This window comes from Rana temporaria, chromosome 11 (assembly GCF_905171775.1).
Source record: "Rana temporaria chromosome 11, aRanTem1.1, whole genome shotgun sequence".
Classification (NCBI taxonomy): Eukaryota; Metazoa; Chordata; class Amphibia; order Anura; family Ranidae; genus Rana; species Rana temporaria.
In genome coordinates this window covers 151,623,450-151,651,134 of record NC_053499.1, presented here as the reverse complement: position 1 = coordinate 151,651,134, position 27,685 = coordinate 151,623,450, and the positions used below count along the sequence as shown (strand labels likewise).

The window sequence follows — 27,685 nt, the reverse complement described above, 5'->3', positions numbered from 1 at the left end:
GGCTGCTATTGATGGGCACAGTGGCTGCAATGGATGGGCATAGTGGCTGCTATTGATGGGCACAGTGGCTGCAATGGGTGGACACAATGTGTACAGTCCCCCTCCTATCAAATTCTCCGCCTCCTATTACCGTCCTCCTCCAATCACAGTCCTCCTCCTATCAAATTCTCCGCCTCCCATCACCGTCCTCCTCCAATCACAGTACGGCAGAGTTCGGCACCTCGCTGCGAATTCTGGGATCACCGCCAGCAAACTTCCTGCACTCTGTCCCCGCCCCCTTTAGACCGTTCTGCTTACGAAATCCTTCCGCCCGGCCAATGGCAGTGTGTGTGGGCGGAGTTCACAAAGAACCAGCGAGCTGTAGTTGAGTTTTGCCGCGAAATCCTTATCGTAGCTGATGATGGAGACGGACGTGCTGCGGAGACTGGCACCGAAGATGGGGCTCACCTCCGGCCGGGTCCTGGGGTAGGTGTACCGGGGAGAGTGGTTGTGGCCCCCTGATCTCTGCGGGGGGAGGGAGGGAGAGTTGCTGTGGCCCCCTGATCTCTGGGAGGGGGAGGGAGAGTTGTTGTGGCTCCCTGATCTCTGCGGGGGGGGGGGGGGGAGGGGAGAGTTGCTGTGGCCCCCTGATCTCTGGGAGGGGGAGGGGAGAGTTGTTGTGGCCCCCTGATCTCTGGGGGGGGGAGGGAGAGTTGCTGTGGCCCCCTGATCTCTGGGGGGGGGAGGGAGAGTTGTTGTGGCCCCCTGATCTCTGGGGGGGGGGAGGGAGAGTTGTTGTGGCCCCCTGATCTCTGGGGGGGGGAGGGAGAGTTGTTGTGGCCCCCTGATCTCTGGGGGGGGGAGGGAGAGTTGTTGTGGCCCCCTGATCTCTGGGGAGGGAGAGTTGCTGTGGCCCCCTGACCTCTGGGGGGGGAGGGAGAGTTGCTGTGGCCCCCTGACCTCTGGGGGGGGGGGGGGGGGGTTGCTGTGGCCCCCTGACCTCTGGGGGGGGGGAGGGAGAGTTGCTGTGGCCCCCTGACCTCTGGGGGGGGGGGAGGGAGAGTTGCTGTGGCCCCCTGACCTCTGGGGGGGGGGAGGGAGAGTTGCTGTGGCCCCCTGACCTCTGGGGGGGAGGGAGAGTTGCTGTGGCCCCCTGACCTCTGGGGGGGGAGGGAGAGTTGCTGTGGCCCCCTGACCTCTGGGGGGGGAGGGAGAGTTGCTGTGGCCCCCTGACCTCTGGGGGGGGGGAGGGAGAGTTGCTGTGGCCCCCTGACCTCTGGGGGGGGGAGGGAGAGTTGCTGTGGCTCTCTGGGGGGGGAGGGAGAGTTGCTGTGGCTCTCTGGGGGGGGAGGGAGAGTTGCTGTGGCTCTCTGGGGGGGAGGGAGAGTTGCTGTGGCTCTCTGGGGGGGGGAGGGAGAGTTGTTGTGGCTCTCTGGGGGGGGGAGGGAGAGTTGCTGTGGCTCTCTGGGGGGGGGAGGGAGAGTTGCTGTGGCTCTCTGGGGGGGGGGGAGAGAGGGAGAGTTGTTGTGGCTCTCTGGGGGGGGGGGAGAGAGGGAGAGTTGCTGTGGCTCTCTGGGGGGGGGGGGAGAGAGGGAGAGTTGTTGTGGCTCTCTGGGGGGGGGGGAGAGAGGGAGAGTTGTTGTGGCTCTCTGGGGGGGGGGGGAGAGAGGGAGAGTTGTTGTGGCTCTCTGGGGGGGGGGGAGAGAGGGAGAGTTGTTGTGGCTCTCTGGGGGGGGGGGAGAGAGGGAGAGTTGTTGTGGCTCTCTGGGGGGGGGGAGAGAGGGAGAGTTGTTGTGGCTCTCTGGGGGGGGGGGAGAGAGGGAGAGTTGTTGTGGCTCTCTGGGGGGGGGGGAGAGAGGGAGAGTTGTTGTGGCTCTCTGGGGGGGGGGGGAGAGAGGGAGAGTTGTTGTGGCTCTCTGGGGGGGGGGGAGAGAGGGAGAGTTGTTGTGGCTCTCTGGGGGGGGGGAGAGAGGGAGAGTTGTTGTGGCTCTCTGGGGGGGGGGGAGAGAGGGAGAGTTGTTGTGGCTCTCTGGGGGGGGGGGGGAGAGGGAGAGTTGTTGTGGCTCTCTGGGGGGGGGGGGGAGAGGGAGAGTTGTTGTGGCTCTCTGGGGGGGGGGGGGAGAGGGAGAGTTGTTGTGGCTCTCTGGGGGGGGGGGAGAGAGGGAGAGTTGTTGTGGCTCTCTGGGGGGGGGGGGGAGAGAGGGAGAGTTGTTGTGGCTCTCTGGGGGGGGGGGGGGAGAGAGGGAGAGTTGTTGTGGCTCTCTGGGGGGGGGGGGGAGAGAGGGAGAGTTGTTGTGGCTCTCTGGGGGGGGGGGGGGAGAGGGAGAGTTGTTGTGGCTCTCTGGGGGGGGGGGGGAGAGAGGGAGAGTTGTTGTGGCTCTCTGGGGGGGGGGGAGAGAGGGAGAGTTGTTGTGGCTCTCTGGGGGGGGGGGAGAGAGGGAGAGTTGTTGTGGCTCTCTGGGGGGGGGGGGGAGAGAGGGAGAGTTGTTGTGGCTCTCTGGGGGGGGGGGGGAGAGAGGGAGAGTTGTTGTGGCTCTCTGGGGGGGGGGGGGAGAGAGGGAGAGTTGTTGTGGCTCTCTGGGGGGGGGGGGAGAGAGGGAGAGTTGTTGTGGCTCTCTGGGGGGGGGGGAGAGAGGGAGAGTTGTTGTGGCTCTCTGGGGGGGGGGAGAGAGGGAGAGTTGTTGTGGCTCTCTGGGGGGGGGGGGGGGAGAGAGGGAGAGTTGTTGTGGCTCTCTGGGGGGGGGGGAGAGAGGGAGAGTTGTTGTGGCTCTCTGGGGGGGGGGGAGAGAGGGAGAGTTGTTGTGGCTCTCTGGGGGGGGGGAGAGAGGGAGAGTTGTTGTGGCTCTCTGGGGGGGGGGGGGGGGAGAGAGGGAGAGTTGTTGTGGCCCCCTGCGGGAGGGGGGGGTGAGGAAGGACAATGTGACTTGAAACTGTTGCCATCATGTGGTTCTGATTATCGTTGCAGGAAAGCGGAGGAGCTGCTGCGCATGTCGCAGTTAAAGTGCGCAGGACTCTCGGCCATGTCTACAGCGACGAGTACCGCGGTCATGTGTCTTCAGCTCGCAGCCACGTCTCTACATCATCCCGTGGATAAGGTGAGAGCTCGTTGTTCCTTTAAGCCAGGGGTCTGCAAACTTTCTAAACCAGGGGGTCTCAAACTGGCGGCCCTCCAGCTGTTGCGGAACTACATGTCCCATCATGCCTCTGCCTGTTTGTTACTGTTAGCCTTGCAATGCCTCGTGGGACTTGAAGTTTCGCAACAGCTGGAGGGCCGCCAGTTTGAGACCCCCTGTTCTAAACCAAGGGCCAGTATACTGTCCTTCAGATTTTGAGGGGCAGGAAATGCCTTGGCATCGATGTGAGTAAACAATTCCTGAGGACTGGTGCCCAGAACCGGACAGCATACTCCAGGTGCGGCCGGACCAGAGTCTTGTAGTGCGGGAGAATTCTCGTTTTTATCTCTGGAGTTGACCCCCCTTTTTAATGCCAATATTCTGTTTACTTTGTTAGCTTGGTATTGCTGAGCATGTCACCTACTACATCAGGGCTCGACAAAATCCGGGCGCCAGGTCGCAATTGCGTCAAGAAATTGTGATCTAGCGCCCGTCGGTAATTGAGGCAGCGGGCCCGCCGATTGCAGGGGATGTGGGGGCGCACGGAAGCACAGTGCGCCCCCACCGAGCGATCACGGCGGGCCCGCAACGGTCGGTAATTGAGGAAGTGCCAAGCTTCCTTCTGTGACCTGCGCCATCTGGTGGTGGCCGTTGGCATTACAAGTAAAACAGCAGTTGTAATGTGTAATTTTTCACTGCCATCTCCTTCCCTCTCATTAGAACCCCCAAACATTATATATATTTTTTATTCTAACACCCTAGAGAATAAAATGGCGATCGTTGCAATACTTTCTGTCACGCCGTATTTGCGCAGCGGCCTTACAAGCGCGCTTTTTTTTGGGGGGGGGGGGAATAATTTTTTTTAATTAAAACAAGACAACAGTAAAGTTATCCCAATTTTTTTTTTTTTTTTTTTTTTATATTGTGAAAGATAATGTTACGCCGAGTAAATTGATACCCAACACATCACGCTTCAAAATTGCGTCCGCTCGTGGAATGCTGACAAACTTTTACCCTTTAAAATCTCCATAGGCGACGTTTAAAAAAAAATCTACAGGTTGCATGTTTTGAGTTACAGAGGAGGCCTAGAGCTAGAATTATCGCTCTCGCTCTACCAATCGCGGCGATACCTCACATGTGGTTTGAATACCGTTTACATATGCTGGCGCTGCTCACGTATCTGTTCGCTTCTGCGCGCAAGCTTGTCGGGACGGGGCGCGTTTTCTGGCTCCTAACTTTTTTAGCTGGCTCCTAGATTCCAAGCAAATTTGTCAAACCCTGCGGACCTCCAACTACAAGTCCCATCATGCCTCTGCCTCTGGGAGTCATGCTTGTGGCTTTCAGTCTTGCTATGCCTCATGGGACTTGTAGTTCTGCAACAGCTGGAGGTCCGCTAATTGCATATCTCTGGTCTGCTAGGACCCCCAGATTTTCCACCCTTTATTCCATTGACGCGTTTCAACCTGATAGGTCATCCTCAGGAGAGCTGACTTAGTCCTACTTGTTTCACCAGAACTGTTGAACCTTCAGCTTAGGAACCTCTGTTTAGTATGAAACCTTTTTTTTATTTTTTCTTCAGGACTATCTGGTGCGGCTGTCCGGACTCAACAAGAAGGTCTATCAAAACTGCCTCAAGTCCTTTGAGTGTTTGCTTGGTGTGGATACCAAATTGGGCATCCGAGATCTGGCCGTACAACATGGCTGCATGGAGGCCGTGAACCTCGCATCCAACATCCTCAGCAGGTCAGAAGGCAATGGGCTTTGTAGGCACCTGAGAACATTCACACAATCTGGCCCATGTTTATAGTTCATGAGCATTTTTTATTTTATTAGGCCCTTCCATGACTCTTGTTGAGTCATTTTCTTGGAGAAACTTAAGACCCGGACCTTTATGCAGGTAAAGGACCAGGCCCTTTTTGTGATTCGGCACTGCGTCGCTTTAACTGAGAATTGTGCGACGTGGCTCCCAAACAAAATTGGCGGCTTTTTTTTTTTTTTTCCACAAATAGAGCTTTCTTTTGGTGGTATTTGATCACCTCTGCGGTTTTTTATTTTTTGCGCTATAAACAAAAATAGAGCGACAATTTTGAAAAAAAAAACTATTTTTTACCTTTTACTATAATAAATATCCCCAAAAAAGATATATAAAAAAAAAAAATTTTCTCAGTTTAGGCCGATGCGTATTATTCTACCTATTTTGTTGGTAAAAAAAACGAATGGCGGCGATCAGCCTTTTTTTTTTTTTTTTTTTTTTTTTTTTTTCTCTCGTAACTGCGACATTATGGCGGACAATTTTGACACATCTTTGGGACCATTGTCATTTTCACAGCAAAAAATTCTATATAAATGCATTGTTTACTGTGAAAATGACACTTGAAGTTTGGGAGTTAACCACTAGGGGGCGCTGAAGGGGTTAAGTGTGACCTCGTATGTGTTTCTAACTGTAGGGGGGCGGGGTGTGATGTCATTGATCGTGTTTCCCTATATCAGGGAACAGACGATCAATGACACTGCCACAACGAAGAACAGGGAAGGTGTGTTTACACTCACCTCTCGGCGATCGGGTCCCGCGGGCGCGGAGCTTCGGACTGGGTAGCGTGCATGCGCGACCCCATGGCTGGGTTTAAAGGGGTACGTGGATTTGCCCAGCCGTGCCATTCTGCCAACGTATATCGGCATTAAGGGGTCCTTAAGTGGTTAAAGGAAATGTGTGTGTTTTTTTTTTTTTTTTTTTTTTTTTTTCCTAAATATTTTCCTTTACCTTAGTGCAGTCCTCCTTCACTTACCTCATCCTTCCATTTTGCTTTTAAATGTCCTTATTTCTTCTGAGAAATCCTCACTTCCTGTTCTTCTGTCTGTAACTCCACACAGTAATGCGAGGCTTTCTCCCTGGTGTGGAGAAAGCCTCTTGAGGGGGCGAGCAGGAGGGTCAGGACGCCCACTAACGAACAGCTCCTTTCTCTATCTGCAAAGTAGAGAGTGTCCTGACTTGCCCCCTCAAGAGGTTTTCTCCACACCAGGGAGAAAGCCTCGCATTACTGTGTGGAGTTACAGACAGAAGAACAGGAAGTGAGGATTTCTCAGAAGAAATAAGGACATTTAAAAGCAAAATGGAAGGATGAGGTAAGTGAAGGAGGACTGCACTAAGGTAAAGGAAGCTATTTAGGAAAAAAAAAATTTTCCTTTACAACCCCTTTTAATTGGCTGTATTTTTTCAGCCAATCACTTTTGTTTCTTCTGGAACAGTTGCGGTCTATGGGCCAGACATCTTACTTCAACCCATTTTCATAATTGTAGTGATTTGATATCCAAATATTCGTCTTAATTAGATTACTTTTTTTTGTATTGCTCTAGATATGAAGCTACGCTGCCTCAGGCTCAGCAAGAAGATCTTGATTTATCCAAACCTTTGTTTATCACCGCCGCTCTGTACTCCGCTTGCAGGTATGATGGTTTGTAGGTGGTGGTGGCGGGGGGTTGATTTGGGTGCCATTTTAATTTCATGAATTTTCTTAGGAATACGTCCGATTTCTATCAATGGAAGTATTCCGGCCTGGCTTTAGGGGAGCCACCCTAGGGCTAGCATTTTAAAGCGAGGGGTAGGCAACTTCGGCTCTCCAGCTGGGGTGAAACTACAAATCCCATCATGCCTCTGCCTCTAGGAGTCATGCCTGTGACTCCCTTGTCAGGGACTTGTAGTTTCAAAACAGCTGGAGGGCCGAGGTTGCCTTACCCCTGATTTAAAGAAATCTCTTTGTATGTTTTATTCTAAAACAAATAAAAAGGAATTGGTTAAAAAAAAAAAAATCCTTTTTACTCCATTGAACAAGGTTTAACCACTTAAGACCCGGACCAAAATGCAAGTAAAGGACCCGGCCAGTTTTTGCGATTCGGCACTGCGTCGATTTAACTGACAATTTGCGCGGTCGTGCGACGTGGCTCCCAAACAAAATTGACGTCCTTTTTTTCCCCACAAATAGAGCTTTCTTTTGGTGGTATTTGATCACCTCTGCGGTTTTTATTTTTTGTGCTATAAACAAAAATAGAGCGACAATTTTGAAAAAAAAATGCAATTTTTTTTTTTGTGTTATAATAAATATCCCCCAAAAATAAACTTTATTTTTTTTTTTTCCCTTAGTTTAGGCCGATATGTATTCTTCTTCTACATATTTTTGGTAAAACAAAATCACAATAAGTGTTTATCGATTGGTTTGCGCAAAATTTATAGCGTTTACAAAATAGGGGATAGTTTTATTGCATTTTTAGAATATATATATATTTTTTTTTTCGTGACCACGACATTATGGCGGCTACATTGGACAATTTTGACACATTTTTGGGACAATTGTCATTTTCACAGAAAAAAATGCTATAAAAATGCATTGTTTCTGTGAAAATGACAATTGCAATTTGGGAGTTAACCACTAGGGGGCGCTGAAGGGGTTAAGTGTGACCTCATATGTGTTTCTAACTGTAGGGGGCGGGGCTGGACGTGTGACATCATTGATTGTGCTTCCCTATATCAAGGAACACCTGATCAATGACAGCGCCACAGTGAAGAACGGGGAAGCTGTGTTTACACATGGCTCTCCCCGTTCTTCAGCTCCGGGGACCGGTCGCGGGACTCCAGCGGCGATCGGGTCCTGCGGTCACGGGTGCGTGACCCACGGTTGGGCACTAAAGAGGACTACAGGTATGTGCTTGTGCCCAGCCGCGCCATTCTGCCAACGTATATGTGCAGGAGGCGGTCCTTAAGTGGTTAAAAATCTCTAGTCCTGGCCTCTGACTTGCTACCATTCAGAGGCCGAGATGTGTGGACAGGAAGAGAGCAACGCCGACCATGAGGAAGTGTAATTTTTGTCAGTGACAGGGAGCGGCACAGACAGGGAGCGGCACAGGGGTTAATATTGACATTATTAACCACTTAAGCTCTGGAAGGTTTACCTCCCTTCATGACCAGGCCATTTTTTTGGGGATGCAGCACTGCGTCGCTTTAACTGACAATTGCACGGTCGTGCGACGCTGTAACCAAAAACAAATTTGTGTATTTTCCCACAAATAGAACTTTATTTTGGTGTTATTTCATCACCTCTGATTTCTATATCGCGCTAGAAACAAAGAACCATTTTGAAAATAAAACGTATCCAATAAATAAAATAAAAATGTCTTCATAAATTTAGGTCAATATGTATTCTGCTACATATTTTTGGTAAAAAAAAATCCCAATGTACCGTTTGGCAATGTATGATGATGCATCCTTAGTTTAAAAAATAAAATAAAAAATACAAAAAACCAAGTGTATATTGATTTGCGTAAAAGTTTTATAGCGTCTACAAACTATGGGATTTATTTTATTTTTTCTAGTAATGGTGGCAACCAGCGACTTATAGCGGGACTGATATTGTGGCGTAAACATCGGACACCTAACTGACTTTTTTTTGGGGGGGGGGGGAACCAGCGACACTAATACAGTGATCCGTGCTAAAAATATGCACTGTCACTGTACAAATGACACTAGGCGGGAAGGGGTTAACATCAAGGGTGATCAAAGGGTTAAATGTGTTCTTGGGGAGTGCTTGCTAATTGTGGGGGAGGTGCTTTGTCTACTGGAAGACATGGATCTGTATTTCTGCTTTACAAGATCCCTGTCTTCTGTAGTCAAAGAATGACGGTCTGCCTTGTTTACATAAGCCAAAGGTCCGTCCGTCCTCGGGACCCACTAAAGCCTTGTACACACGATCAGACTTTCTGCGGACAAAGCGTAGGACTTTTGTCAGAAGGGCGTTGGCTTAGCGGTATAAGTGAGCATTTATGGTTTGACATCTAAATTGGATACGGTCTATTTTTTGCCTTTTTTTTTTTTTTTTTTTTTTTTTTTATTATTATTATTAATTTATTTTTTCTCTCTTTACAACCTGAAGGTGTCTGAAGTTGAAAATGGAAAAGAACAAGATACTTGCTACCTCGGGTGTGAAGAAAGTAATATTTGAGCGTCTCTGCGTTCAGTTGGAGAAGATCGGATCGCAGATCTGTCGTAAGTCCCCCCATGATATGATTTCCTTTAAAATAATTTAGGGAGTCTAAAATAAAAATCTTTAAAAATGTGAAACTGATACCCACACTTACCTAATTTCTTTATCGTACATCACGGGACAGAGCTAAGCTATTATTCATTACTTACTTATGCGCCATCTCTAGGTGAATGGACACTGATAGACAAAGTCTTAGACAGGAAGCCTGCCACTATATAACCCCTCCCATATATAACCCCTCCCATACAGGAAGTACTTCCGTTTTCAGCGATGAAACTCCTCCACCGCCTGTTGAATGACCCACATTTGGGTTGCTCTTCGGAGACCAAAGCCTAAAAATGTCGGAGTATAATTCCGGCCATGAAGCATAGCATTGCAGCTGTGGCACCAGCACCCCCTAACTGCTGCCTCTACAACTGCAGGTAACAGTTGGGGGGCAGTAGAAGTGATTCAACCACAGGGGTTTGTCTGCAGTGGTTGCAGGTGAAGGAGCAGCTACGATGCCTGCAGCCACATCGCAGGGCTGCTATTCATTCCTAAAGCGGTAGTAAACCACTGAAGGGGGGGGGGGGGGAAGACCTGCAAGACAATGGCATAATGTGCTAGTATGCTTTCTTTACTAGCACATTATGAAATGCTTGCCTTAGAATGAAGCTCCCGCAGCCCGTCACGCTCAGGGGGCTGATGTGTTGCCTTGCCGTTTCTTCTGGGGTCGCTGGCTCCGGCGCTGTGAGTGGTTGGAGCCGTAATGACGTCACTCCTGCGAATGCGCGCGGGACTCCTCCGTTCCGGCACGATACACCAGGACATTCACGGCACATGCGCTGCTGACAGGTTTAGGAGATATTCATTTTATCTACAAGTCTTAGGCTTACCTGTAGGTAAAAATGTCCAAGCGGAGTACACAACCGCTTTATTGGCCCACCCCCCCCCCACCCCCAGGCATTGTGCACTTGTGGGAACTGCAGAGAAATCTCATGGTCGCTAAGATATATATATATATATATATATTGTGTGTGTGTGTGTGTGTGTGTGTGGGGGCGGACTGACAACTCATAGGGCCCCTGGGCAATCGAAGATTATGGGGCCCCTGGGCAATAGAAGATTATGGGGCCCCTGGGCTTACAGATGGCTACCACGCCAGGAGGCAGTGCAGAGGCGGGGCAGCTAAAATCTCGGGATTTTCACATCAGAAGCATGTCAGTTTCAGACATATCAGGGACAGATGTAAAAAAAACACCGATTTTTACATACTGTCCCTGGTTTTACTGAGCCTGGCAACCCTGATGGGGCCCCCTAGTGACATTGGGCCTTCGGGCAGTGCCCGAGTGACTCAATGGTCAGTCCGCCCCTGTGTGTGTGTGTGTGTGTGTGTGTGTGTGTGTGTGTGTGTATATATATATTTCGGCTATAATGCGCCCCGGCGTATAGCGCGCACCCCTGAACTTGAAGGAAAATTCTTGCAAAAAAAAATACTTAGTTTGGATGCCCGCCGTCCGGCGGCCATCGTGGTGTCCTTCCTGTGCTGTGTTCGAACCACTGCGCCGACATATACCGAGCAGAGTAGTCGGGTATAGGCGGGCTCGGCTCCTCTCGCGTAAAGCATGTGACCGCGAGAGGAGCCGAGCCTGCCCGAGTGTACTGCCCTCGGTATATGTCGGCGCAGTGGTTCGAACACAGCGCGGGTATCGGCGTATATCGATTTTGCCCTGATTTTTCAGGGCAAAAAAGTGCGTGGTATACGCCGATAAATACGCCACACATTATATATATATATAGCTGTGCCCGCGCAGATGTGCTGGCTGTGCAGCCCAGGCGGGGCTAAAGCCGTCATCAAATATGTTTGGTTTTTAAATGTTGCCTCATTTAATCATTGAAAATCAAAATTTCAATTAAAAAAAAACAAATTTCACTTGAGATGGCTAAATAAACGATTCGGGGGTGAAGTTTCTCTTTAACATTCTGTCCCTTCTCTGTATTCTGTCCATTCTGCAGCAGAGTGTTCAGAAAGCTTGAACTTTAAAAATACATCAAAGTGCCTCCCTTCTGTCTGTCCTCTAAGGTGACGGGTTGTCTTTTTGTTTCTGGCCTATAAATGTCTCGCGCTCACATGCTCTCTACGTCTTTCTCAATTCTCAGAGGAAAACCTCGCCATCACGCAGCAGCCGCGGAAAAAGCAGAAGACTCTCCTGGAATGTATAGAACAGAATGACGGTAAGGGTGGGGAGATCTGGGTAATATTTTTATTGATTGGTGATCAAAGCAAAGCTGGGCACATACTGTTGATTACACATTTGAAAGATGTTTATGGATTCGGCTGCCAAAAGGGCCCGTCTTTCTTTTACTGCCAGATTTTTGTGATTTGCAAACCTTTTCCGCACAGCCAGACAGCTGACAGCTCATTGCTTCTAGATTGCCTGCATTGGTACGTATTTTCTCTATGAATATGCTAATGAGATTTTTAAATACTTTCCATTTTCATTCCGTACTTTTGGACCTAGTGATATCATCTTTGGGTCTCTGTGCTCCCCTGTGCAATGCAGGCAGATCATGGCTGGTGGGAGGGGCCAGCAGGGTGCCGTCCTTGTTGAAAACATCAGTCCGCTGTCGTTTGTACTTGTCCCCGGCCTTGTTGCAAGCAGTGGGTCGGCTCTCATGTGGAGTTGTACAAATATCTAAAAGTCTTTTGGGGTGGCTAAGTGTGGAGGAGTGGGTGTTCCCAGGCATTTTTCTAAAAGACCCCCTGATCTCTCCCCCCCATGATCCACTGAAGCTAATGGAGCACAGATTGCACTGCATTACCCAGGACCTATAAGTGACATTTTTACCTGTCTTTTCGGAGGTTCACACAAAAAGTGAACTTCCACTTTTTGGAACCCCCCCCCCCCCCCCCTTCCGGTGTCGCATTTGACACCTTTCAGGGGGGAGGGGGGTGCAGATACCTGTCAATATTTACACCACTTCTGGTTCTGACTCCCGCCCGCTCTGTCTTCGTGGGTAACACTGTTCCCAGCAGAGATCGGGGACCAGTGATGGCGCGCCGCGATACTCGAACATGCACAGTAGGGAACCAGATATTCCAGCTGCTCTCAACACACAACGAGACTTGTTTGTCTGCTGAACATGGAGGGCCAGATTCTCAAAGAGTTACGCCGGCGTATCCGCAGATACGCCGACGTAACTCAGAATCTAAGCCCGTCGTATGTTAAAGTGTATTCTCAAACTGAGATACACTTAAACATGCCTAAGATACGACGGCCTGCGCCGTCGTATCTTGGGGTGCAATATTTACGCTGGCCGCTAGGTGGCGCTTCCATTGCCGTCGGCGTAGAATATGCAAATGAGTCGTTACGCCGATTCACGAACATACGCTTGCCCGTCGCAGTAAATTTACGCCGTTTCTGTAAGATACGCGGCGTAAAGATAAACATGCCCCCTAGGTGGCGTATCCAATGTTAAGTATGGCCGTCGTTCCCGCGTCGCAATTTGAAAATTTTACGTCGTTTGCGTAGCTCGTCCGTGAATGGGGCTTGATGCCATTTACATTCACGTCGAAACCAATGACGTACTTGCGACGTCATTTAGCGCAATGCACATCGGGAAATCTTAGGGACGGCGCATGCGCAGTACGTTCGTCGCGGGAATGCGCCTGATTTAAATGATCCACGCCCCCTACCCAGATCATTTGAATTAGGCAGGCTTGCGCCGGGGGATTTACGCTACGCCGCCACAACTTTACAGGCAAGTACTTTGTGAATCAAGCACTTGCCCGTAAAACTTGCGGCGGCGTAACGTAAATGTCATACGTTACGCCGCCGCAGATTTGGACGATTCTACGTGAATCTGGCCCGGAGTGTTTAATAGAACCAAGAATGCAACCTTGTACACAGTTTAAAGAGGAGGTAACCAGAACATAAATTAACATGAGCTAATTAACTAGTCGTTTACCCAGACGAGGTGACTCCGAGATATGACCTTTTCAGAGTAGACATCCCGTCTCCGCTCACCTGCTATACAATACACATCATAAGGGAAAACGCAGGACATCTTCACACAATAGCAGGGTCAATTGGCACAGAGAACAGGGAGATGGCTGGAGGTGACGGCATTGGCATCTAACAGTATGAATGAGTCACTCTTACAATTAACCCATTGACTTCAGAATCAACAACCAGTAAATGGTTCTTTACAGATATCCTGGAATATATTGTCGAAAATTACATAATCCATCTCGGGTAGTCCAAGATATAATTTCTCAGTCATCCTATGCCCCTAGTGGACACAGGATGATTTTAGACATAAGAGGGTCCAAGTCTGTCACAGTCGGCAAGTGGTTAACAGGACATGGAGATCTGCAAACGGACGTTCACTGATCTTTCTGTCCCTCCCCTCTACCCTGCAGCACCCACCATGCCAGTCCCGCTGATGGATGTGTGGAGCCCAGGAATCAAGGCTGGGCTGTGTGAAAAGCAATTGGTACAGCCGTTGGATTGCTTCCATCTGACAGCCAGCCAGGGCCATCTTAATGGCATCATGGGCCCCTGGGCAAAGTAATACTCTGGGGCCCCTACAATGATGACAGTGCAGGTAAACGGACATTAAGTAGGTAGGCAGACTGCCTCCCCTTTGCATCTATCACTCTCTGTGCCATCATGGGGCCCCCAATTTCAGGGCAGTGTTTGCGCAAGGAAAAGCTGCTTTGGGGAAAGTGCAGGGGCCCCCCATGCAGCTGGGGCCCCTGGGCAGTGCCCAGGTGTGCCCTTTCATTAAGACAGCCCTGCAGCCAGCTTGTAAAATTCACACACGATCCCATCAGCAGTAAAAGGATATGAAAGGCAAGATGTCTCCACTGTATGACTTCTATTTCTTCCATCGGATGACATTCCCCTCGTTCTCATAGCTCGCTTTTCTGTCTTCACAGATTATTCGGAAGATGATGATGAGGAGATCCCACACAAACGAGCGCGCTCCGAGCCAGAAAACAAAGAGCAAGTTTACGAGGAGTGGAAAAGGAAAATTCTATTAAATGCATCAAAAGCCGCCAGTGGAGAATAACGCCAGACAGTTTATTGGTCCATTCAGTAATGCTGAGCAAAGAGGAATCGCACCATAACCCTTGACAGCCAATCGGCAGTATCCCCGAACCCTTTCCAAAGTATGCACCAGATGTGAATGTGACGTGTATTAAATAATGGACTGTAAACCCTAAAATGCATAGATGTGAACCAGGCCTTAAGGGTTTGCTCGCCAACATGACTACTGTTATTGGCTGTCATGTTCCGACAGCTCCCAATCATTACTAGATACCAAGAACTGTCCTTGACCACTCGGTCACTGTTCTGTGATCTCGCTCTCAGCACAAAACCCCCCCAATGGAGGCGCAGGTGGTAACGCCTTTCCACTTTGCCGCCGCTGCGCATATATACATTACGTGGGCATCAAGAGGTTAGAGCCTCTTAAGGTATTTTTTCTATACAACAAAAACTTTTAGCTGCTTTTTTTTTTTTTTTTGTGTGGTTTTATTTGTAACAAATTTTTACCATGTGCTGTAAGGATTGGGGATCACAGAATCAATATTTTTGCAAATTTTTACATTGCAGGTAACAATTCACACTGGCCCAGATTCAGGTACGACTTGCGCATTATTTGCGGAGGCACAGGGCAACGGTTTTGCCCTACGCCCCCGCAAATAATTTGCGCTGCCCTCGATTCACGGAGCAGTAGCTCCGTAAATTGCGAGGGCGTGCCGGCGTAAGCGCGCGCGCAATGTAAATGATCCCGCCGGGGGGCGGGAACCATTTTAATTTGGCGCGCCGAGCGTACAGCGCATGCTCCGTCGGGAAACTTTCCCGACGTGCATTGCGGCAAATGACGTCGCAAGGACATCATTTGCTTCAAAGTGAATGGCGTCCAGCGCCATTCACGATTCACTTACGCAAACGACGTAAAATTTGAACGTCGCGACGCGGGAACGCCGGGTATCCTTTAGCATTGGCTGCCCCTGCTTTTAGCATGGGCAGCCTTACGCTAAAGATGCCGTACGCAACCGACGTAACTTGCGAACGCAGGGGGCTCGCAACATTGTGAATCGGCGTAAGTATGCAATTTACATACTATACGCTGACCACAATGGGAGCGCCCCCTAGCGGTCAACGCAAGAATGCAGCCTAAAATCTGCGTGGCATAAGAGCCTTATGCCACGCAGATTTTAGGCTGCAGTCGGCGTAAGTCAGCAATTGCGCTGCGTAACTATGGTTACGCAGGCGCAATTGCTACCTGAATCTGGGCCACTGTTTTATTTATAAAGCCGCGCTGCACAATGAATGAATGAAATTTTCACCATCTGTTTGTGGATTTTGCAATTAAAAAAAAGTGTGAATGCGAAAACTTTTTTTTGTTTTTGTTTTTTTTATGGCAAGTTCAACTTTTGCTTAAAAAAAATCACAATGTGCCCACCTTCCAGTTGCCGTGATCCCTGTGTGACGTCATGACTGCACATGTGCAGATCGTCAGACATTAGCCGACTTTCTGCAGTAATCAAACACTGGGGTGGCCGGGATATTTTGGAGATCTTTCTTAATTTTATTTTATTTTTTTGTGAAAAGATGTACTTGCCTTTTTTAGAAACTGAAAGGAAAATAAAACTTTTAGAATTGTATTAATTTCCCAAACTATGATCCATTTCCTTTTATTAATTTTTTTATATTGACGCCTGGTTTACAGAAATTTTTTATAAATGTAAAACAGACTTTTTTCCTCCTATTCGAAGGCCAGATGGGAGACCGCTCGGTGTAAGCTCCAAACTGACTTGCCAGAGCTTACACAGGCCTATGAGCCCTCTACCATGTGACAGTGCTGGGCCAATCCCTGAGACTTTAGCGGTGTCCTTTAAGGAAAGGTTGGTTGTTGCACTCTACCTGGAAATGATTAGTGTCTATTTGACCCGGGCCGGGAATCAAATGGGGGGAAGGGGGAGTGGAATTACCTTGTTGCGCGGGGTTTCTTATGAAGGTCAAAGCAAATGTTGCTAGGAATGAGAATTTTTAATCACTGTTGCTAATGGTTTAATGTTGCATTGTGTTTTTACATATGTGTGTATATAAGAAATAAACATATTTAATTCATTTTAACAAGTGGCACAGCTTGCGTTTTTGACTAATTTCAGCTGAACTTTAGGCAGGAGAAATGTATATATGTGAGTTAAAGGACAAGTGTCACATTTTGCACCGTTCAGGGGGTAGGAGGGAGCAAATACCTGAAATCCAGTTATTTGCTCCCATTTCTGGCCATAGATATTACCGCGGTGACCTACGCCACGTCTGACTCCCCCTCCCGTCTTCTGGGAGCGACATAGGTCCCAAAAGACAGCAGGGACCAGTGGGATTGCGCAGCACGACTTGCGCAGTAGGGAACTAGGAAGTGAAGCCGCAAGGCTTCACTTCCTGATTCCCTTACCGAAGATGGCAGCGCCTGAAATACCTTCCCCCAGGTCAATCCGTCCCCCTGGGGGGATTACACTGAGGGACGGATTGACCTGGGGGGAAGATGGCAGCGCTTGAAATACCTGAAATCCAGTTATTTGCTCCCATTTCTGGGCATAGGTATTACCGCGGTGACCTATGCCACGTGTGACTGCCCCCCCCTCGCTGTCTTCTGGTAGAGACATAGGTCCCAAAAGACAGCAGGGACCAGTGGGATCGCGCAGTGCGACTTGCGCAGTAGGGAACCAGGAAGTGAAGCCGCAAGGCTTCACTTCCTGGTTCCCTACTGTGCAAGTCGCAAGGCTTCACTTCCTGATTCCCTTACCAAAGATGGCAGCGCCTGAAATACCTCCCCCCCCCCCCCCCAGTGGATTACACTGGGGGGCGAATTGACCTGGGGGGGAAGATGGCAATAACTGAAATCCCGTTATTTGCTCCCATTTCTGGGCATAGATATTACCGCGCTGACCTATGCCACGTGTGACTGCCCCCCCCTCGCTGTCTTCTGGTAGAGACATAGGTCCCAAAAGACAGCAGGGACCAGTGGGATTGCGCAGTGCGACTTGCGCAGTAGGGAACCAGGAAGTGAAGCCGCAAGGCTTCACTTCCTGGTTCCCTACTGCGCAAGTCGCAAGGCTTCACTTCCTGGTTCCCTACTGCGCAAGTCGCAAGGCTTCACTTCCTGGTTCCCTACTGCGCAAGTCGCAAGGCTTCACTTCCTGGTTCCCTTACCGAAGATGGCAGCGCCTCCACCTGAGAGCCGAGGGAAAGATCGGCTTCGGTTGCCGACATCGCAGGCACCCAGGACAAGCAAGGGTCCAAATATTAAGTCAAAAGCTGCTGACTTAAAAAAAAAAAAAAGCTACTTTTATTACAAAAATATAATTTTTTTTTTTTTTATTATTATATCCTGGAACTTGCAAGCAAGAAAGCATCTTGTGCCACGCAATTGCTAAGTGGCGGATGGTCATGTCACGTTAAACACGGCTTAGCAAGAAAAGACACCCAGTGACAAGGAAAGTGCTGCCTGTAAAAAGTCCGTCTGTCCTCATCGCAGGAAGCGTGCAAGCGTTCGACACGATGATGAGTTTTAAGCGTCTTGTTTCCCACTTCACACCACAGACCTTTCTCATGGTCCTCATCAGTGTAATTACCCGTGTCAAACGGTTCTAGTTAAACATTTTAGAGAGTCTCTGAAATCATCCAATCTGCTACAAAGTCACAATTCTTTGTTTATATTCATTGAGAAAATCAAATCTAAAAAACTCATTCCAAAAAAAAAAAGAAATCATTTAAAAGCCGTGATGTTCATAGCGGGTTAATGGCCGTGACGTGTCCATCATTCGTTATAATAGAGCGCCGTCATCCTTCAAACGCTGTGCGGTTTTGGAATTTATGATCCGTGATAAAAAGTTACCAACTTATTTCATTTTTTTATCTTATCTCGCATCCAAATATTTTTTTTTTTGGTAGAAAATAGTTTTCCGTATGCAGCAAAAAACACTTCTCCAATCACTATGGGGTAGACATGTGTACTGCTGAAAAATGTGTTTTTGTTTTTTTAGCTTAACCACTTAAGACCCGGACCAATATGCAGGCTAAGGACCTTGCCCCTTTTTGCGATTCGGCACTGCGTCGCTTTAACTGACAATTGCGCGGTCGTGCGACGTGGCTCCCAAACAAAATTGGCGTCCTTTTTTTCGCCCCACAAATAGAGTTTTTTTTGGTAATATTTGATCACCTCTGCGGTTTTTATTTGCGCTATAAACAAAAATAGAGCGACCATTTTGAAAAAAATTCAATATTTTTTGCTATAATAAATATCCCCAAAAAAGATAAGAAAAAAAAAATTGTCCTCAGTTTAGGCCGATACGTATTCTTCTACCTATTTTTGGTAAAAAAAAAAATCGCAATAAGCGTTTAACGATTTGGTTTGCGCAAAATTTATAGCGGTTATAAAACAGGGGATAGTTTTATGGCATTTTTATTAATAATTGTTTTTATTACTACTAATAGCGGCGATCAGCGATTTCTTTTGTGACTTACGGCGGACACATCTGACAATTTTGACGCATTTTTGGGACCATGGTCGTTTTCACAGCAAAAAGTACTATAAAAATGCATTGTTTACTGTGAAAATTACAATTGCAGTTTAGGAGTTAACCACTAGGAGGCGCTGTAGGGGTTAAGTGTGACCTCGTGTGTTTCTAACTGTAGGGGGGTGGGGCTGGACATGTGACGTCATTGATCGTCTTTCCCTATATCAGGGAACAGACGATCAATGACAGTGCCACTGTGAAGAACGGGGAAGGGGTGTTTACACACACCTCTCCCCGTTTTTCAGCTCCTGTGACCGATCGCGGGACATCAGCGGCGATCGGGTCTTGCGGAGCTTCGGACTGGGTCGCGGGCGCGCCTGTGACTGGGCTCTTAAAGGCGATGTATGTGCCTGTGCCCAGCCGTGTCATTCTGCTGACGTATATGAGCAGGAGGCGGTCCTTAAGTGGTTAATTCAGAAATCTAGATTTTTAGATTTCTGAAACTTGAATTTTAAAATTTTGGAATTGACAAATTTGTCAAAATTAGTTTTAAAAAACGAATTCGAAACTAAAACGAATTGCACATGTCTACTATGGGGTTTATAAAAAAGTTAATGCACCTGTTTTAAAAGCAGAATGGAGTATGAACATAGTAGGTAAAGTTGAATAAAGACGATCGTCCATCCAGTTCAACCTGTGTAGGTGTATATAATGGTTTCCCATATCCCTGTATGTTGTGTTCTTTAACCACTTAAGGACCGGGCCTAATTTTTGGAACCTCTGATTACGAGCATAATCCGTTCCAGGAGAATTCTCGTAATCCCAAAGCATATCAAAGCGAGTTTCCCCATAGAAGTCAATGGAAACTAAAATAATTTGTTCCGCATTGACTTCAATGGCATGCAATACCGCGTATGGCCAGAGGTGGGGGGGGGCACTGGAGAGCCTCAGAAACACTCAGAAAGGCCCGAGGACAGCTTGTCTGAACTCGGAAAACCTTCGAAAGGCTCGGGAACTGAGTATTTCCGAGATTTTCTAAGTGGCTCTGGCACCCCCCCTACCTCAGGCCAAACACTGTACTGCACACCACTGTGGCTTGAATCCTGCTCGTGTTGCGAGACAACACTCACCAACCGAGTCAGGATTTCTAAGAATACAGCGCTCGTAATTGCGAAACGCTTGTTAACCAGCGTTACTCGCAATCCGAGGTTCCACTGTACTTTGAATTTAGCTTTCCACAAATGTATACAACTACTACCCAAAAATAAATCAACTCATTTATTAGGCATTTTATTTTTCTTTATAGAAATGTCCCAATTGTACAACAATAATCCCCCCCTCCCCCAAGAAAAAAAACACACCAATAAAAGGTACATGTAAAACCCATTGCACTGCAGCTCTAAGCATGCTCCAAAATAAATGCAAATTCCACCAAACACTTGCGCTTACATTTCGCCTCAGTGCTTTTCATAGGTTAAGACCAATCATAGCCCTGATTCTTCTGAATGATCTTGGGGGATGTTGTAATGGTCTGTTTGTAGTCTTGAAGCCTTGATAAGGAAGGGGTTTATTTGTTTCAGTTTTATAGCAGTACTTGTGGTATAAGTTGGGTGCAGCGTTCACCGTTACCCGGCGTGCTGAGAGGGGGGAGGGTGCCGCACAGTTATGCCCTATTCATTTATGGACGTCACTGGTGTGCATCATGCTTAACCACTTAACCCCCGGACCATATTGCTGGTCAAAGACCAGAGCACTTTTTGCGATTCGGCACTGCGTCGCTTAAACTAACAATTACGCGGTCGTGCGACGTGGCTCCCAATCAAAATTGGCGTCCTTTTTTTCCCACAAATGGAGCTTTCTTTTGGTGGTATTTGATAACCTCTGCGGTTTTTATTTTTTGCGCTATAAACAAAACTAGAGCGACAATTTTGAAAAAAAATGCAATATTTTTTACTTTTTGCTATAATAAATATCCCCCAAAAACATATATATATAAAAAAAAAAAATGTCCTCAGTTTAGGCCGATACGTATCTTTGGTAAAAAAAAAATCGCAATAAGCGTTTATCGATTGGTTTGCGCAAAATTTATAGCGTTTACAAAATAGGGGATAGTTTTATTGCATTTTTATTAATTTTTTTTTTTTTTACTACGAATGGCGGCGATCAGCGATTTTTTTCGTGACTGCGACATTATGGCGGACACTTCGGACAATTTTGACACATTTTTGGGACCATTGTCCTTTTCACAGCAAAAAATGCATTTAAATTGCATTGTTTATTGTGAAAATGACAGTTGCAGTTTGGGAGTTAAACACAGGGGGCGCTGTAGAATTTAGTGTTCACCTAGTGTGTGTTTACAACTGTAGGGGGGTGTGGCTGTAGGTCTGACGTCATCGATCGATCGAGTCTCCCTATAAAAGGGATCACTCGATCGATACGCCGCCACAGTGAATCACGGGGAAGCCGTGTTTACATACAGCTCTCCCCGTTCTTTTGCTCCGGGGAGCGATCACGACGGAGCGGCTATAAACGAATAGCCACGCCATAATCCCGGATCGCTCCCCGAGGGAATCCGACCGCCGCATGTAGCGGGGGGGGGGGGGGTCCCGATCGGACCCCTGACCCGCGGAAAGGCAGGGACGTACAGGTACGCCAATGTGCCTGTACGTGCCATTCTGCCGACTTATATCTACATGCGGCGGTCGGGAAGCAGTTAATAAACATTTTTCATAACGAGCGCTGTATTTTAAAAAATCCTAACTCAGTTTGCGAGTGTTGTCTCGCAAAACGTGCAGGATTCAGGCCAAAGTGGTGTGCAGTACCGCGTTTGGCCTGAGGTGGGGGGGTGCTGAGATATTTAATACAAGGTATGAAGGGATGGCGGTACAAATCTGAGGATCCAAAAGGCCAAGGGTGAAGATCTCTATCTACATTGGGTATACTATTTCCACAACCACCACATTCACACTGTGCCCCCCAGACAGTGGATATCGGTCACCACATGACCCCCCCGTGTACATAGTGCAGTCCTTAGTGTTAGGGCGGCCAGGCGGGTGTTATGTACAATCCACGCACAAGTGTCGTAGTCTTGTTCTAGGAGGGTTTGAGGGAAAGCAGCTGGAACTTCCTGAGACGATTGGCAGCCGCGACCACGTAGAAATGTTTCTGGAAGGAAAGATGGTGGAAACATTCAATATTGTGAGTAGTAGGACTTGATGAACAAAATGCAACAGAGACATTAGTTGACTTATCTATTCGATTAGTCTACGCCAAAGTAGTATTTAGGAGTCTGGTGGCCTGGGTAACCTGTTGTCTTACAGTAGGTGTCTTCAGAAATTCGGTGTTGAGATCTACCCGATACAGTTCCTGGCTCTGGTTCCACCCATCCACCATCACATTTTGGGTGCCCCCCTACACCGATTTTAAACTAACCAGCCCTAAAAGAGGTAACTGTATTGAAATGCAGGTCCCTTATTCTTGCAAGTACCCGTGTTTGTTTTTTAAGTGATCCCAGTGGGGAGTCAATTTCTGTCCAAGTCTAGATTAAGTCTCCTTCCTGCACTAAGGCCTTCGTGCCATTAAGCTGTCAAGTGGCAGGACTCCAATGGGCAATAAGGGTTCTGCCATCTGGCAGTGGAATGACAAGTATGGAGCTAAAACCTAGAAAGTGGTCAAGAAATATATTTACCGTATTTATCGGCGTATAACACGCACCTTCATTTTAAGAGGGAAGTTTCAGGAAAACAAAAACATTTAAATAAAGAACTTTGAAGCAAAATAAGGGTCAGTGCCCATCAATGCAGCCTGATCAATGCCCATCCGCAGCCTCAAAATTGCCCATCAATGCAGCTTAATCAATGCCCATCTGCAGCCTCACTATTGCCCACCAATGCAGCTTAATCAATGCCCATCTGCAGCCTCACAATTGCCCATCAATGCAGTTTGATCAATGCCCATCTGCAGCCTCACCATTGCCCATCAATGCAGCTTAATCAATGCCCATCTGTAGCCTCACAATTGCCCATCAATGCCCATCTGTAGCCTCACCATTACCCATCAATGCAGCTTAATCAATGCCCATCTGTAGCCTCACAATTGCCCATCAATGCAGCTTGATCAATGCCCATCTGCAGCCTCACCATTGCCCATCAATGCCCATCTGTAGCCTAACAATTGCCCATCAATGCAGCTTGATCAATGCCCATCTGCAGCCTCTCCATTGCCCATCAATGCAGCTTAATCAATGCCCATCTGTAGCCTAACAATTGCCCATCAATGCAGCTTGATCAATGCCCATCTGCAGCCTCACCATTGCCCATCAATGCAGCTTAATCAATGCCCATCTGTAGCCTCACAATTGCCCATGAATGCAGCTTGATTAATGCCCATCTGCAGCCTCCCCATTGCCATGAATGCAGCCTAAATAGTGCCCATCTCAGGGAGGGAGGCGTGATGAGCGCCGTCAGATTACATACATCAAGAATCTTCTGTTTACTCGGCGGTAATAACAGTATTTATTCGTGAAAATTCCTTTTAAACAATACATTTCTCCATCACCAAAAACCATTTGCTGGCTGCAGAGACCATGGTGTGACCATAGATGTGTAACTGTTACCCAATCATTATATCCACTGGACTAGTTTTCGGTTATGTTTATGAGCTATGAGGTCCCAGTACTTGACAGGAAGATCAACTAGAGATATGGAGAACTTACTTTCCATTTCCTTTGGGCCATGTATTTCTGAAGCATGATCTGAGACTTCAAGCGAACTTTGTATTTCTTGGCCTTTAGGGGCAAATTCGTCAGCCACTCATGCTTTAAGCATTGCCCGGCGCTCAGTCTACAGCTAAAAGTAGACAACATAACAAAAACAACCAATTAAAAAAATCAAGTTCAACAGTCACATGATCTTGCTGCATATTGCTTCTTTTTTGTTTTCAAATTCTTAATCAAAGATAGTAGAGAAGTCAGTAGTGCTTGTCAGGGCCATCTTAATAGCATCATGGGCCCCTGGGCAAAGTAATGCACTGGAGCCCCTACCAGCTTGCCCCAATTCACACACCGACTTTTAAGAAATAAAGTATAAATAGTTGATAGAATTAAACATATATTCATTAGTACTTTCAATAAAATCTATTTTACAAAAGGAAAACATTCCATAGATCAAAGACTAGTCAACACAAAGGGCACAGTACAGGGGGGAATGCAGAAGGGCACAGTACAGGGGGGGTCAGGAGGACACAATACTGGGATCAGGAGGGCACAGTATAGGTTACAGGACACAACCATATCGGGACAGTTTAGTAAAAAGCATTACTGTCCCAACAAATCCAGGACAGTTGGCAAGTATGATGTTATGCAAGATTATTGTGGGCCCCCCATGTACCTGGGGCCCCTGGGCAGTGGCCAGGAGTGCCCTTGCATTAAGATGGCCCTGGTGCTTGTAGCCTACAATTAGCCAGGTATGGGGCAAGTATGGCTCTGTGACCCCCTAACCAGACCTCTCAGGCTTAAATACAAGGAAGTATTTTGGGGTTTAATGTGGTATGTCTGCATGTGTGCGTGGCACCTTGTTGTGTTGAGTGTGAGTAACAACGTTGTTCACTACCTTTTTAAACCTAATTTTTAATCAGTGTTTGGAGAGGTGGGTTATTGTGCCTGCCAATTTTTTGGTAATTTTTTGATATTCAATTAAGTCAATACGGTTTAATTATACTTTTGCTGGTTCTCCATATGCAACTACTGTCTCGTGGATTGGCTACTCTGGTTCCTCCACGTTTCTTTCTCTTTTTTGTTCTGAAGCTCTGTACAGAGCTATACTTGTCCATTTATTCTGTGCAGCTGAGGCTGCAGAGATGGAGATTGAGGGCGAAACATCAGAGGTCTATTTAGACCCCTGATATTTCACCAAAGCCCCCTCAATGGGGCTCCTAAAAAATTGTAAACAAGATAAAATAGAATGGTAAAGAAAATAAAAAAAATAACACTAACAACACAATAAAAATACTGACACCAGTGGCGGAATTACCAGGGTCGCAAAGGTCGCACTTGTGACCGGGCCCTGGCGTTCCACCACTGGGATCGGAGGGAAGGGCCACGGCCAGGGGGCCTTTCATTGTTTCTTGCAACTGTGATGGAGTTGATAAAATTACTATTATGTGTATGTTATCTCTCTCTCTCTCTCTTCTAACCACTCAAATATTGTTCTTCTTTATTATTTTTATTATTAATTTATTTTCTTTCTTTTATTATTTCCTTCCTTTCATGTTGCGAGATATATATATATATATATATATTAGAGGTGCACCGTAATGGAAATTTCAGAACCAAAACTAAACCGAAATAAAAAAAAATATCAGTCCGAAACCAAAAATGACTTTTCTTTTTTCCCCCTATTTATTTTTTTTTTAAATAATTGTAAATTACTTATTTTATTAATTTAATTATTATTTCTTATTTTTTTTTTTTACACTTAACTTTATTGCTATCCCACAGGAGAAAACAATTCCCTGTGTGATAGCAATTGGAGGCGACAGGTTCTCTTTTTTGACCCTGTCACCTCCATGCATTGGCGGCAGGGACAGGAGCCAGACTCGGCAGCCGGGGGGAGACAGAGTCCCGAAGATAGAGCCAGCCGAAGGAGGTATTTGGGTAGGGGGGGGGGACGGATGGCTGCACAGTGCACACATGTTCTGCTAGAAAGAAAAAGAAAATTGAGTACTGTCCGTGACTAGAAAGAAAAGCAACTCACCGCCCGCATGCTGAAACCGTCTCCGCGCTGCTCGCACACATCCCCGCCTCCTCCTAACCCTACGCTGTGATAGACAGAACACATCTCGGCATTAGACCCGCATTCTGTCTATCACAGCGTGGTTAGGAGCAGGCGGGGCTGTGTGCGAGCAGAGCGGAGACAATTTCGATGTGTGTTTTACCGCTCTGCAATCCCGCAGCACGCCGCTGATCACGTGTGTGCCGATCCAATGTGATCCGTTGCACCACTAGTCATTATCGGCAATTTTTAAGTTGTTTCGGCATGTTCCCAAAACAGCTATTTTCGGCCGATATATCGGTGCATCCGTAATATATATATATATATATATATATGTGTGTCTTAGTAATTATGTGAGAAACATTAGTATTATTTTCCTTGACTGAAAATTATGACAGAGTTACTTGACCCCCTCCTTTTCCTACCCCTCCCACCGTGAAGAGAAGATGGCTGCTGAAAAGCTATGGCATGTCGCCTTGTGGCAAAAACAGATGTCACAGGAGAAGGACCATATACGGATGAACCAATCATATACACACATATGTGATGACGTTTGCTTATGTCACTTTGACTAGAAAGAGCTGTAACCTGAATAAAGGGTTCCTGTTGAGGAAGAGCTCACACTGAACCAGTGTGTCCCAGTGTGATTCTTTTGCATGCATGCATTCACATCACGTTGCATTTGGATCAGAGGCAGAATAGAATATGTATCCTGGAATTGGACCAGGGATAAATCTATAACACACCAGGGCCCTGAAGGTTCTAAATATGCCTCTGGGGCCTTAAAAGTATATGACATGCCAGTGGCTTTGCCAAGTGGCATTTGAGCAAGAATTATGCAGGAACCATCAGATGGGAGGTCAATCATCTACAGCAGGGGTGTCAAACTGGCGGCCCTCCAGCTGTTGCGAAACTACAAGTCCCATCATGCCTCTGCCTGTGGGAGTCATGCTTGTAACTGTTAGCCTTGCAATGCCTCATGGGACTTGTAGTTTTGCAACAGCTGGAGGGCCACCAGTTTGACACCCCTGATCTACAGCTAATGGAGCCCATAGCAACCTCTGGAGTAACCCAAAAGTTCCACTGAACCATGGTTGAGAATGGCTGCTCTAAAGCAACCCTATGACAGCCAGGGATGGTCATGTAAAACAGCCATTTGGATGAGAAGTTGATCATTTGAAATTTTCACTATATGGGAGGGTTATACACAGTATACGAGTCCAACTGTAATAGAATCTCCTTCCTTCACCCGAGTTATCTGCGGTAGGATGTCCCTGCTTTATAATGTCATTGAAGACATTTTTCATATTTTATTACCTCTTTTCTTTGAGCAAAAGCCCTGAGATGAAGTCTTTGGCCTCTTCGGACACCTGATCGAATGCCTCCGAGTCAAAGTCCCAGTTGCAATTGACAATGTAGTTCATGGTTTCTGCGTCACTTTCTCCCAGAAATGGCGATAGACCGCTGAGTCTAACAAAGACAAAATGATGCCATCCTGTTTACCATTATCATTGAAAGTGAAAGTATACAAACATCCCACATTTGAAATTGTCCCCCAGTAGAGTAATAGAGGGGTATACTTCCAATGAGGACACTAATTCTGGTGACCTGGGGGTCTCCAAGGAATTCCCTTAAAGTGGAGTTCCACACAAAAATGGAACGTCCGCTTTAAGTGACGGTGACCCCCTGACATGCCAGCGGAGGGGGGGAGCGGATATCCTCTTTTCAAGAGCATCCAGCTCCCACTTCCTCCGGGGACTCTGCGGCGTCGGAAACAGGTTCACCCCCCCCCCCTCCCTGCAATCTTCACGTCACAGGTCCCAGAAGATTGCCCGGCCAATCACAGCACGCAGCATGGCTCACGCATGTGCAGCTGGGCGCCCACAGTAGTGATGCCGGCGCCGCTGAGAGGAGGGAGGAGATGAGCGGGGCTTCATTCGCCCCCATCGCTGGACCGTGGGATAGGTGAGTGTCCAATTATTAAAAGTCAGCAGCTACACTTTTTGTAGCTGCTGACTTTTAAATGGGTGGAACTTCCTCTCACTTCCTGTTTGCCTATGGGACAGGAAGCAAAGGGAAATCTCTGCAATGGGACACAGATGGTGAAAAAAAAAAAATCTGACAGGGGTTATAACTAGGGTTGTCCCGATACCGATACCAGTATCGGTATCGGGACCGATACTGAGCATTTGCGGGAGTACTTGTACTCCCGCAAATGCCCCCGATGCCAGATCCGATACTACCCCGATACTACCCCCCCCCCCAGCGTGT

General features: G+C 47.5%; 3 protein-coding genes across 5 annotated transcripts in view; 2 read left to right on the top strand and 1 right to left on the bottom strand.

Annotated features, from left to right (window-relative positions):
* The window catches only part of PDCD5 (programmed cell death 5), a 302,413-nt gene that overhangs the window by 80,327 nt on the left and 194,401 nt on the right, over positions 1-27,685 (top strand). The window lies entirely within an intron of this gene.
* ORC6 (origin recognition complex subunit 6) lies at positions 260-14,633 on the top strand. Its single transcript, XM_040329471.1, has 7 exons — positions 260-465; positions 2,945-3,074; positions 4,672-4,835; positions 6,447-6,536; positions 9,014-9,126; positions 11,264-11,338; positions 14,046-14,633. Exons 1-7 carry the CDS (start codon positions 398-400, stop codon positions 14,177-14,179), a joined length of 774 nt encoding a protein of 257 aa, XP_040185405.1. The 5' UTR covers positions 260-397; the 3' UTR covers positions 14,180-14,633.
* MYLK3 (myosin light chain kinase 3) overlaps positions 21,417-27,685 on the bottom strand; it is a 61,655-nt gene continuing 55,386 nt past the window's right edge. For all 3 annotated transcript variants that reach the window (XM_040329465.1, XM_040329466.1, XM_040329464.1), the window contains exons 11-13: positions 26,732-26,884; positions 23,359-23,491; positions 21,417-21,809 (exon numbers count right to left, since the gene is read on the bottom strand). In XM_040329465.1, coding sequence (XP_040185399.1) covers positions 21,738-21,809; positions 23,359-23,491; positions 26,732-26,884 — 358 coding nt within the window. In that variant the 3' untranslated portion in view covers positions 21,417-21,737. The remainder of the gene's footprint in view (positions 21,810-23,358; positions 23,492-26,731; positions 26,885-27,685) is intronic.

Excerpts from the sequence above, each read along its gene's own strand:
- ORC6 (XM_040329471.1), top strand. The coding sequence starts at position 398 with ATGATGGAGACGGACGTGCTGCGGAGACTGGCACCGAAGATGGGGCTC. Across the intron at positions 4,836-6,446 it reads GCATCCAACATCCTCAGCAG|ATATGAAGCTACGCTGCCTC; the intron begins GTCAGAAGGCAA and ends GTATTGCTCTAG. Across the intron at positions 11,339-14,045 it reads ATGTATAGAACAGAATGACG|ATTATTCGGAAGATGATGAT; the intron begins GTAAGGGTGGGG and ends CTGTCTTCACAG.